Source organism: Nannospalax galili, unplaced genomic scaffold (genome assembly GCF_000622305.1).
Source record: "Nannospalax galili isolate Female #2095 unplaced genomic scaffold, S.galili_v1.0 scaffold368, whole genome shotgun sequence".
Taxonomy (NCBI): Eukaryota; Metazoa; Chordata; class Mammalia; order Rodentia; family Spalacidae; genus Nannospalax; species Nannospalax galili.
In genome coordinates, this window is record NW_008359963.1 from 758262 (window position 1) to 771714 (window position 13453).

Below are 13453 nucleotides of genomic sequence, written 5' to 3' on the forward strand. Positions count from 1 at the left end.
CGGAGAGCTGCGCTATAGACTTACCCCAAGAGGCCTGAGGATAGTAGTGCAGGCTAGGAGCGGGCACGTGGATTTTAACTGTGCCTTATCATATGAGGTCAGGCATATGAGGTCAAGAATTTTCACTTGTTTGACCCCCACTGGCAGAGAGCAGTGGATAGTGTCTTTATAAAGATTGACGAGGATGCAGCAGTGTTTATACACGACATTGTCTATGCATTTTCATCTATTGATGGATACCAAAGTTAAGTCTATACCTTGGCTATTGCAAATGGGCCTACGGTGAACATGGACGTGAAGGTGATTCTTCGCATAGTTCTTAAATCTTTTGAGTAAATACTCAGATACAGGATTACTGGATTGTACAGTGATTCTAGCTTTAGTTTCTTAGAAACTTCCATACAGTTTTCTATATGGTTGAACTAATTTACATTCCCAGCAGTAGTGTACAAAGCTTCCTGTTCCTGTGCATCTTCACTAATACTTGTTGCCTGTTGTCTTTCTCATAGTAGCCATTCTGACAGGTATGAAGTTGAGTTTTTATAGCTCTGACAGATACCTGAGAGACAGAATTTAAAAGAGGAGAAGATTTATTTTGGTTCACAAGAGAGATTTCAGTTCATGGTCATCTGGACCATAGCTTTGGGCCCATGATGAGGCAGCACAGCATTGCTTAGAGGGTAGAGTGGAGCTGAGCTGGCTGTCTCAGGGCAGCTGGGAAGCTGAGAGAGCTGGAGTATGAGAGGCAGGAGACAAGATGCCCTTTTTAAAGGCATGCTTGGTGACTGCTTCTTCCAATCAGATCGCACCTCCTGTTTCCACCACTTCTGGATAATGCTATCAAATTATGACTCTACCAGTAGATGACCCTTGATTAGGCTAGATCCCTCACGATCTGGCCATTTCCAAGTGACTGGAGCTACCTTCACCACCTGAACATTTTAGGGGGACACTTCATATCTAAACTGTAGCAGAAGTGATACCTGGTTGTTTCCACCTGCATCACCTTAACTAGTAATGCTGAGCATTTTTCATAACCATGTTGGCTATTTGTGTCTCATATTAAGAAATGTCCATTTAGGAGCTTTGTCTATCTTTTTAACAGTGCTGCTTTTGCCCATTTTTAAGAATTGAGTTGTTTTCCAGATAGTTCTTTATATACTTTGCATATTAACCCCTTGTTAGATAGATATGTGGCTTGGAAATATTTTCTGTCAGACTGGTTTTGTTTTGCACAGAGTCTTTTTAGTTTACTGTAAATCAGCATGCCCACTGTTGATTTTGTTTTGTGCATTTGGGGACTCAAATAAAATCATCTCCCAAAGCATCATTTCTAGCTTTCTTCCTACATTCTCGCCTAGCTTTATAGTACAAATGTTACATTTAATTTTATTTTGCTTCAAGTTGATTTTGACTATCTTGTGAGCTAGCATTACGGTTTCTTCTGCAGGTGAATATCTGCTTTTGCCAACACCATTTATTCTCCTTTTCCCATTGTGTATTTTCAGCTCCACTATAAAAAAAAAAAATCAACTGACCATGCATATGGGCGTTCATTTCTGGAGTCTCTTTTCTGTTACATTGGTTGATAGGTTTACTTTAATTCCACTACCTTGATATAATAAATTATTTTAGTATGGTTTGAAATTAGTAGCGACGTCTCCAGCTTTGTTCATTATGTCCGTGATTGCCTTCGGTATTTGGTTTGTTTCCTGGGTTAGTACTAATTTTAGGGCATTTTTGTATCTATGAAAAATGACATTGGATTTTTGATAGGGATTGCATTGAATCTGTGGACGCTTTGGGTAGTATGGATATTTTAACAATACGACTTTTCCACCTGTGAATGTAGGCTAGCTTTCCGCTTATTTAGGCTTCTTTCATTTCTTCCATTAATGTCTTGGAGTTTTCAGCATCAGATATTTCATTTCCTTGGTTGTTTGTTTCTAACTTTTGTTTTCTTGATGTCCATTGTAAGAAATTATTGTCATGAGTTCTCACTTTGGATAGTTCATCTTTTTCTCTTTAAAAAAATAATGTGTTTGTGTGTGTGTGCGTGCGTGTGTGTTATGCCTGCGTGTATGTAAGTGCACCTGTATTGTGCAGTGCCCATAGAGGACAGAGAAGGGTGTCAAATCTCCTGGAACAGGAGTTACGGACAGTTGTTAGCCTCCATGTGGGTGCTGAGATTCAAACCCTGGTCCTCTGCAGAACAGCCAGTGCTCTTAACAGCCAGTGCTGAGCCATCGCTCCAGCCCCCCATCATTTTCTTCTTTTATGGTTCTAGGGATCAAAACTTAAGTTTAAGTTAAGTTTAAGAATAAGTATTCATTCTACCACTCAGCTATACCCAAACATTTGGATACTTAATTCATAATATATAGAAATGCTACTAATTTTTAAATATTGATTTTTATGTTCTATAAATTTACTATATTTATTAGTTTTCAATGTTTCTTTGGTGGGCTCTTTAAGGTTTTCTCTATTAAAATTCAGGGGGGTAGGGCCAGGCGTGGTGGTGTACACCTTTAATCCCAGAACTTGGGAGGCAGAGGCAGGCAGATCTCTGTGAGTTCAAGGCCAGCTTGGTCTACATAGTGAGTTCCAGGACAGCTGGGGCTACAGGGAGGCCCCGTTCCAAAAAAAAAAAAAAAAAAAAAAAATCAGGTTTTTTTTTTTGTTGTTCATTTTTCCAAGAAGCAGTGACAGTCTCACTCATTTTTCCTATTTGGATGCTTATTATTTCAGTCCCCTGACTAACTGGCTTGGCAACACCTGTAACTACTGTGTTAGAATTAGTGAGAGTAGCTATCTTTATCTTACTTAGTTTTCACCAGTTGTTAGTTGTGGCTTGTTACGTGTGGCTTCTATGGTGTTGAAGGACGTTCTGTCACTTATTGAGAGTTTTGATCATGAAAGGATATTGAACTTTTTCAAATGTTTTTTTCATTTAATAAGATAGTTTTGTCTTCCAATCCATTGGTATGGTGTGTGATATTTAGTGACTTTGATATTCTGAACCATCCTTGTAATCCCAGGGATAAATTCTACTTGATCATGCTGAATCAGTCTTTTAATGTGTTGCAAATTCAGCCTGATAATATTTTGTTGAAGATTTGTTGCTTATATTTATTAAGGATATTTGGCCATAAATTTCTTTTCTTGTATCATTTTGGCCTCCAAAAGTTTGAATATTCTCTCTTCGTCAATATTTTGGAAGAGTTTGGGAAGGGTTGCTATAAGTTCATCAGATGTTTTGAATAATTCAGCATTGACTTTTTCTCATGGAACACATTTTAATATTAATCTCTTTGCTCATATTTCATATTTCTTTATGAGTCAGTCACAGTGGGTTGTATGTGTCTAGTAGGTTTTTCTAGGTTACGTAGTTTGTGACTGTTGAGTAGCTGGTAATCATATTTTATTTGAACATAGTATCTTACTATGTTTGTGCTTCTGGGATGCAATTGTAATGTCTTTTTTTTAAAAACAGTCTCACTAAAGTTGGGCTGACTTTGCTCATCCTTAACCTTGCTGCCTTGTCATTCAGGGTATGGTCTCTCTTAGTATATGATCCGTGGGAACTTGAAAAGTACTCTGCTGCTGTGATGAGCTCTGTAAATGCTGAATCGGTCCTGTTGGTTGGAATTGCTTGATTTTCTTTATTTAATCAGATTTTCTATATCATTGTTCTCAGTTGTTAAAGAATTCCAAAGTCTTCCAACTGTAATACATTATATATTCTATAGCCCTGTTGTCTGGTACACACACATAGGATTACTTCATTTTCTCGGTGGCTTGATTTTATCTAATGTTCTTTTCTGCTTCTGGTAATTTTGCTTGTTCTGAAGCTTATCTTCTTTGATATCAGCATAGGCACTGTGTGTTGTTTTGGCTAATGTTTACATGGTACACCTTTTCCCATCCTTTTACTTCCAACCTGCCTATGTCATTACATTTGACATGAGTTTCTTAGAGACTCCTGTAGTTATTTTCTATGTTTAAATCCAATCTATCAGGTTCTATCTTTTAATTGATATTTTTAGATCATTTAAATTTAATCAAATTGGGGGCTAGAGAGATGACTCAGCAGTTAAGAGCACTGGCTGCTCTTGCAGAGGACCTGGGTTCGATACCAAAACAATCACATGGCAGCTGACAGCCATCTGTAACTCCAGTTTCAGGGGATCCAAGCATTGCATGACACAGGTACATCTACCTACATGCAGACAATACACTCATATGCATAAGAATAATAAATATTTTTAAAATAATCAAAATGGTTAATCAAATGGTTAAAGCTTAAGTTTTAAGCCATTTTATGTTTTTCTGTTTCTGTTTGCTCTCTGATTTTTGTTTTTCCATCTCAGCATTTTGTTTTGTGTCATGTTATTTTTGTCTTCCTATTGGTTACTTAATATATTGAGGAATTCTGTTTATCTATAGTATTTGGGGGAGATATTTTTGTATAACATTTTTCATGCTTGCTTTTGAGGGGTGTGTGTGTGTGTGTGTGTGTGTGTGTGTGTGTGTATGTATAACTTGTTCTAGTTTTCTGACACCATGATTTTATTATTTTGAATGGATAGAATCTTTTAAGTCCCTTTAACTCTTCCCTGTTTATGCTCATCTTAAATGTTGCCCCTCCATGCGTTTGGAACATTAAGGCATTTTAAACTGTGCTTCCATTGTCAAGCATAATTTAAAAAACTCATAAATCTATTGACCCACCTATGTATCTATTTGTCTGTCATCAGTCATCTATCTACATATTTTTGAGACAAAATCTCCTTATGTAGCACAGACTGACCTTAAAACCTTGATTCTTCTGCCTTAACCTCCTGGATGTTGAGATTCTAGGTGTGTGAACCACACCCAGCATATACTTTTTTAAAAACATTTATTTCTTGTGTATGTGTATGGCACACATGCTTTCCATGACATGCATGTCGAGGTTAGAGGACAATTTTGGGAGTTGGTTCTCTCCTACTATGTGGATCTTGGGCTCAAACTCATGTAGTCAGACTTGGTGGCAAGGACCTTTACCTGCTGAGCCATCTTACCAGCCTCCAGTTTATACTTTTATTTTATTATTTTATTCCTATCTGATGCTCCAAGTTTCCATCTTTTATAACCTGGTGTTTAATTTCAAGTTAGAGAATTTCCTTTAGCCTTTTTTAGAGTAGGCCTGTTGATAACGAATGTACATACTTTTACCTGAGGGCATCTTGGTTTCCTCTTCATTGATGACTACTTTTGCTGAATTCAGGGGATTCTGGGTTGCTAGGTTTTTTTTTTTTTCTTTCAGTACTTGAAAGATGTTATAGTGTAATCTGAGTAATTGTTCTCCTATGAAAAACATTATTATCTTTTTAGTGTTTTCTTGTTCATGTTTTCAGAAATTTGACATTGATCTGTTTTGGTGTGGATCTACTCATCTCTAGTCTGTTTTGAGTTCCCTTGGCTTCATAAATCTTTGGGCTACTATGTGTGCCTTTTATCATATTTGTTCAGTTTTGTTGACTTATTTTTATTTCTATTTTTGAAACAGGGTCTCACTATATAGCCCTGGCTAGCCTGGAACTCACTATGTAGACCAGTTGGCCTCAAACTCAATTTTCATACAATATAGTTTGATGGCATTTAGATCTCTTCCCTCTTAGGTTTTTTTTTTCCTCTTTGATATTTGACAGGAATCCATGGAATATTATCCAGAACTTCCAGCTCTTTAACTAGACAGTGAGCTTTCTTGTTTTTTGTCTGTACACATTGGTGTTTCCAAATTGCCAGCTGGTTTTTGTTGTTTGTTTTATAACAGTTACAAGTCTGGGCTACATAAGGGAAAAGGAAACTAGAGAGAAGCTTAAGCACTTGTCATCCTCAGTAGTGTGCCTTCGCCTCTCCACGTTCAGGTCTCATGTTTGCTGTCCACATCTCTCTGCTCTGCTTCGGCTTTGTCACTATTTTCTAAAATTTCCATTTGCTTCCTCTTTGTGTCTTCTAGTGTTTGATTGACTATTTGTTATGTATCACTATCCAGTGGAGTTGGAGATCTCTGCTCCCTAGGTCTTGAAAACCCCCAATGAAGCATTAGGGATACCTCATTTCAGCATGACAAGGCTCCCCTCTCCACACCTTCCCCTACTTCCCCCGCCCAATTTAGTGAACTCATGTATATATGTCTATGGCCTATAGAGTATGGTTTATGTCCCCCAGTGTCCTTCAGTGTGGATCCATTGACTGGGCCCACCCACAGTCCCATCCCTATAAGACACTATCTTTCCCCGTGGTCGCCGGCTGTGGCTGCTCTCCTCCGGCTATGGCTGCTCTCCTGCTCTCTCAGTTCCTCTGATCAGTCGTCCTGTCCGGACCCCAGGGCTGGTGAGGAGTCTGCACCAGAGTCGCCACATTCAGACGCAGGAGATCAGGTTCAGCGACACAGATCTGCTTTATTGCAGGAAAGTACCAGCTTATATAGGGGTAAGAGTCCAATCATAACACAGCACATGGGATCCCTTATTAGCATGGCAGACTACTACCCTATTACAATCTAGCAGGCCAGATGCCCTATTAGCATGATAAGTTTCAGTTTCTCTAAGTTTCGGATTCCTGGAAGCCATGTGACTTACATAGTTTTCTCTCTAATAAGAAACAGGAAACACTGCATTCCAGCATGATAGGTATGTAAGGCAAAAGGCAAAATCAGTCACAAGATTTTGCGTAACACCCCTCCCAGTAGCCATCCAGTGTCAAAAGCTCCTTAGGTTGGAAGTTCTTACCTACTTCCCCTGTCTATGCTGGGATTTTGTGGGATTTGAGCTTTAATATATCATTTTATAACACTGCTTGATACATCAAAATTACTCGAACTCAGTGGCATAATATCATTTGTTTCATCCTCTGGTTTTGTTCCTCCTCAGCATACTGAGTACCTAAAACCATGCCTATAATATTGCCATGTGGCTGTGCTCACTAATCATTAGTGGTGACTAATCCTGCAATTTTAAATGTCAGCGCAACAAATTTTCACACTAGGCATATGAACTAAACTATTAGATACCTCTGAGTTATTTTTAGTCATTTGGAATGAGAACTAAGTCTGTGGAAAATTTTAACTTTCAGATCATTTTTGTACAACCATCTTTTTTATGCTGATGATTTGTTTCAAACTTGTTTGCTTTATATAAGAGGACTTTGTGAAGATGCACTTAATCTCAAGAAGAATGATGGAGACAATCCATCAGCTATATGTCTTGTAAAGATGAGTGGAAGCATGCTGCCAAGTAAGTCAGCATTAGTATGCACAAGCTGCAAAGACAAAGTAGCGTTTTGAATAAAAGGCACATATGTTTCTAGAGCCATAAATAAATCATCACTGTGGATGACTGATGTGATAAAAATAGCAGCAAACAACAGAACAGTATTTCTCTGGAAGTCATTTTAGTAAACATTCTTTAGAATTTCTTGTTGATGTTTCAACAAAAGTGTACAAGTCCTTTATTTTTAAATCTCTATAAAATGCAAAACCATTTCTGATTAAGTAAAGCACATAGTAGTTACTAGCTATTTTTCTCTTGGTATAGCATGTCAAAAACTTATCCCAGGTTGTAATTCAGAGATTTTTGTTATGTTAATTTTCCTGTTTCAGTATTCTAGAAAAGATGAGCTTACTAATGGGCTGATTTAGTTTATCATATAGTTTTGAAACTCTAAGTCTAACCCTAAATAAGGCTATCCTCTGGACTTCCTTGCATTTCTGCAATATGACTGCTTTATAAGTATTTGCCAGGAAACTTTCTTAGCTTGATATTTTGCTAAATGATTAGTTAGTATGATAAAATAAAAGGACTACCTCTATCATGAATTATTTTTATATGTAAAGAATTTTTCTATTCAATAAAGCAGATTGACAACAGCAATGGTTTGATTGCTTTGTGTTCATCTCCTTTGCACAGTACATAAAGTCAATTAATAAATACTTGTCTATTACTTGTTATTCTCCTGCCTGCCTGGTCAGAGGGAAAGCTGATATGGCTGAAATCTGCAGGGAATCTTCACATCCCTTCCCTGTTACTAAGTGCCCCTTTCCCCTGGCATCTTAGACAAAGACTTACAGATTTCCTGGACTCCTTCCCCTGCCTACTCATCAGTAGTTGATGAATTTTGTCACTCAGTTTATTCATAGGGTAACCTAAAGTAGGTGTTTCCTTCTATATGAAAACTCTATCAAAAATATACTTCTGTGAAATGTTAAGTTGAATTTAATACTTCTGAAATAATATTCACCCAAGCATGATGACACAGATTTATAATCCCAGCACTGGGAAAACTAAGGCAGGAGGATCACAAAGTAGAGGCCAGCCTGGTCCCCATATCAAGTTCCAGGCCAACCTGAGATATATAAAGTCTTATAAAACTGAAGAAAGGAAATACTAATATTAATGTCCTCAAGATAGCTGTGCAAAATATATAGCTATTTTATCCGTAGCTATTAATTCATTTTCCCGAGTTAATTCCTTTGCTCAAAAAATATGCAACAATTAGTATACAGTGTTGATTCTAAAAATACGTTGTTTTACAAATAATGACCTTATTCCATTCAGATAGTCAACACAATAAACTTTTCAGATTATCAAATTCAAAACTTGTCCAAAATTTTCTTCTTCTAAATACAGATAACTCCAGCAATTTCACTTTTTATTATCTCCCTTGCATACAGGGATAGTGAATTAAAATCTTCACTTGTTCAACTGTATATTAAACATCTAAGATTTATAGTTCTATGTGTTTATCTTTTCAAAACTATATGATAAACTAAACATGTATCATTTTGTCCAAAATTTCATTTTCAAAGGCAGAACTGGGAGAGATCATTATTTATTCAAGTTGACAGAATAGGCAGAAACTTTGGATTATGTTTCACATTCAAGAGTGAAGTCTGGATTTTGGAAGAGTATTTTGGACACTTAGTGAGGAGGCAGATCCTGTGTCTTGTCCCTTTGAGGAGAGGGCTAATATTCTACATTTTTAAATTATTTAATTTATTTTTTTATTTTATGTGTATGAATATAATGCCTGCATGTATATAAGTGCACCTGTGTCATACAATGCCCACAGAGGTCAGAAGAGGGCATCAGATTCCTGGAACTGGAGTTACAGATGTTTGTTAGACACCATGTGGGTGCTGGGAATCTAACCCCGGTCCTCTGCAAGAGCAGCCAGTACTCTTAACTGCTGAACCAGCTTTCCAGCCCTGATAATCTACATTTTAAACAAGTATCTCAGGTAATTCTGATGCCAAGTACATTTTGAGAAATAACTAAAGGGAACACTGAGAGTTTCCAAGCTATTTTAGGAAAATTCCTGGTTTGTAGAAAAATATTAAGTACAGAGAAAATAGTGTTAAAGAAGTAATATACTAAACCAACACAGGCATAAACAAAATGGAATTCATTACAATATTGGTGGTAAACCAGAAATGGAGAATTTGAGACATTTTTTACTGAAGAAATTCAGAACTGGTATTAGACAAGGGACCCAGAGAAGGAGAAAACAGAATAAATCCAGAATCATGAGCTAGATCGGTCGCTTTCAGTCACTCTGTTGCTGTGTGGCTCATACATCTAACTTTGACTGCATCTGATAAAGTGCTCTGTGTACTCACTGATTGAATAGATTGTGGCAAAAGAATTTACACACTGTAGGAAATAAAGTACTGAAGGATGAAGATTGGTGGCATGTGTGGATGGATGGCACATTGTTTCTGTGTGGTCAGCAACGAATCAATCGTGTACTTGGTGGAAATTTGTCCCTGTAAGATTTCGAATAAGATATATTTCTATTTAATTTTAACTTGCATGTATGTACAGTGTGTGTGTGTTTGTGCATTCATGTTTATGTGTATACGTGTGTGTGTGGAAGCCAAAGATAGATGTCAGCTGTCCTCTATAAATTTCCACCGTAGGTTTTGAAACAAGATCTTTCACTGAAGGTGGCATTCAGTTGACTTGCTATGCTGACTGGCATTTGAACTCCACATCCCCCCCGCCCCGGCTCTGCCTACTCAGATATGCACCACCACACCAGCTTTTCACTTATCTGCTTAGGACCTGATTCAGGCCCTCCTCTTTGCACAGCAGACACTTCACCAAGTGAGCCACATTCCCAGCCTGACTTTAACTTCCTTTTTAAAATCTTTTTTTATCTTATTTGATGTGTATGTGTGTATTGCCTGAATGCATGTAGGTGTACCTGTGTCATGCAGTGCCCCCAGAGGTCAGAAGAGGGCATTGGATCCCCCAGAACTGGAGTTAGACAGTTGTTAGTTGCCATGTGGGTGCTGGGAATTGAACCCGCCTCCTCTGCGAGAGCAGCCAGTCCTCTTAACCGCTGAGCCATCTCTCCAGCCCTGACTTAAACTTCTTTATTCAGTGTTTTATGTTCATGTTTTTAAGTTTACAAATAATTGGGGCTTCAAAAGCAAAAGTTTTGGGAATTGGTATTGTCCCTGGTTTCATAGATAATGCCTTTATTTTCTTGGTTTAAAAAAAAAAACTTTTTTGGGAGGCAGAGGCAGGTGGATCTTTGTAAGTTCAAGGCCAGCCTGGTCTACATAGTAAGTTCCAGTGAGTTCCAGGCTAGCTGAGGCTACAGAGAAACCCTGCCTCCAAAAAAAGACCAAACAAACAAACAAACAAAAAAACCTTAATTTTTAAGTTTTTCTGCTTCATCTTAACCCCAGTTATGATTTAAAATAATATTGTATTGTTTAAAATAATGTTGTATTTTCTTTTTTACTAAGATTTAATTACATTTAACTATGAGTATTTAAATTTGAAGAACACTTAATTCATAGTATGTAAAGCACAAAGTGTATAAAGTAGGATTATAAGATATGCCTTTCCATATATAAAAAACGACCATACACCTCATCTCTTGTTCTTTGAAAATGAATTTCCATTTTCCAATATTCAACATTTACTGTCATTTAATTAGCTGGATGGTTCTCAAACATATGCCCTAGATGAATTTTGTGAAGAACAGTTACAGCAAGCTACCCAGGCAGTGAGACAGCTGGAGGAGATCAGGAATAAAGCAATTTCAGAGATAAAAAGTACAATCTTAAAGGTAATTTTGTAATTGCATCCTTTCAGTTGCTCTGTACTGATTAGAGCAATTATCCCAAATTGCATTCCTGGGAAAGGTGCTAGAAACGGGCAGTCGTCTACCTGTTTACTGTGGAGAATTTTTCAGATGTGGTGTTGCATGCAAAGACATATGTATGTATCTATGCATTTGCGGATGTGTTTCTTTGAACATATGTAGAATATCTAGCTCTATCTGTAATTTCAAGATGCATGCTATCTAGCCTGAGCTGACATAAAAAAGGAACTTGATTCATTACAGAGTTCATTGTGCTCATAAGATAAAGAAAACTCCATTGCTCAGGAGAAATGGCCAGATGAAATAAAACTTCACTAAGGATTTTATAAAGAGGATTTGCTAATGCAATAAACAGTGTCTTCAACACATTCTTACCCTATATGCTGTCTCTCTGTGTAAGTACGTGTAACTACTTACTGGCACGTACTTTCTTATTTGACTTCCCAAACTGATCTGCTTTTGAGACTCCAAACTTTCCAAACATATAGTAGCTCACTTTTGGTCAGATGTTTAAATATAGTGCAAATATGAGGTGCAGTATTAAAGTTGTTAAAGTTTAGTTCTTCTATATTATTTATGCTAATACTGTGCTAATAGAGTGTTAATCTCCCTATTAACAAGGAAAGTATCACATTTCTCAATTACTCAATAAATTGTAGGTTGCAGAAAAGAAAGATATTAAGGAATATTTTGTGTCAAAAGCATCTGAGATTGTTACAACACATTTCAAGCTGCCTCAGTATCGGTGTTTACTAGGAACAAATTTGAGATTTCTGAGGCTGATTGACTACTTATTTTAAGAACTCATTCGTCAGCTTATGAATTCTGCAGTTACGGTGCTTTTGGAGTTTTTCATTGGTTCTGTTAGAATGCCATTTTCAAAGGAAAAAAAGAATGAAAACCTCATCAGGTAAATGATCTTTTTTGACTAATAAAAGGAAGTTGTATTCTTGTAATATATTACTATTTATGGAGAAAATATCCAATAATTGAAGTTAGAATTTGAAAAAAATCCTCCTTGGAGCAGACTTTATACTCATTTTTGCAATTCTCAGAACTTACTATTCAATAATACTTTAATACTGTCATAAAATTTTTAAAATTCCTATTTTTTAACATTTTAGTATATCTCTTTTCATGCAAAATGTAAGATGTGTGGAGAAATTTGAATTTTAGATAAACAACAAATAATTGTTGGAAATGCCCCAGATATTACCCATTCTAAAAGTTTTTTGTTAGTGATCTGAAATTCAAATTTCACTAAGTGCCCTATTTTCATTTGCTATATCTGGCAGAGTAAATATACTGTATTATTGAAAAGATGTGAGAACAGTTCTGCAAGGAGGACAAGTTTCAATTGGAATTTGAATCAGTTCGAAGAAGTATCTATTGTATGTTTTCCTAGCTAAGTGTTTGAAAAATATTTTTTGATATTCTGTTTAAATGCTATTGAAAACAAAGATCTACTGACAATTAAGTTGTAAAACAAGGACTGTAAATTGAAATAATGGAATAATTTATGTGCAAACTCTCAAAATTTAGCAAAGTTTCATGGGCAAAACTAGAAAGCTGAAAATATATCAATTAATAAAATTTTGAAGAACATGAAAAATAATGTTTCTCTTCTCTAGTTCCCCGAATCCCCAGGCTTGGTGACTGACTTTAGTTAGTGTCAGGACTTGAGAACACAGCTATTTGATGATAACACATTATAATTTTATTCTCTCTCTCTCTCTCTTTCTCTCTCTGTGTGTGTGTGTGTGTGTGTGTGTATGTGTGTGTGTGTGTGTGTGTGTTGGTAGGACAGTTTGTATACTGAATAGTGTTTTTTAAGAGAAATATTGCTGCAGCTAGTTCATCTTAGTGCAAAAAATGGAAAAACCAAAAAGTCACCCTTATTTCCTTTTTTTTTTTTTTTTTTTTCTTCTTTTTGAGATGACGTCTCCCTGGAGCTCCAGCTGTCCTGGAACACACTATATAGACAAGGCTGGCCTTGAACTCACAGAGATCCACCTGCCTCTGCCTCCCAAGTGCTGGAACTAAAGGCCTGCACCACCACACCTAGCCATATTTCTATTTCTTTTTTATTTAACTTTATTGAGAATTTCATACATGCATATGTTTTGACCAAATCCACGCCCACTCTTTCTCCTCCAACACCTCCCTTCCACATCACTTTTTTTCTGACAACTTCATATTCTTTCCCTCCCTTCCTTCCTTCCTTCCTTCCTTCCTTCCTTCCTTCCTTCCTTCCTTCCTTCCTTCCTTCCTTCTTTTCTCGTATTTTACT

General features: G+C 36.8%; 1 protein-coding gene across 1 annotated transcript in view; it reads left to right on the plus strand.

Annotated features, from left to right (window-relative positions):
• Dnah14 (dynein axonemal heavy chain 14) overlaps window positions 1–13453 on the plus strand; it is a 322248-nt gene that overhangs the window by 27005 nt on the left and 281790 nt on the right. The window contains 3 exon segments of the mRNA XM_029559013.1: window positions 7123–7259; window positions 10994–11127; window positions 11823–12073. Coding sequence (XP_029414873.1) covers window positions 7123–7259; window positions 10994–11127; window positions 11823–12073 — 522 coding nt within the window.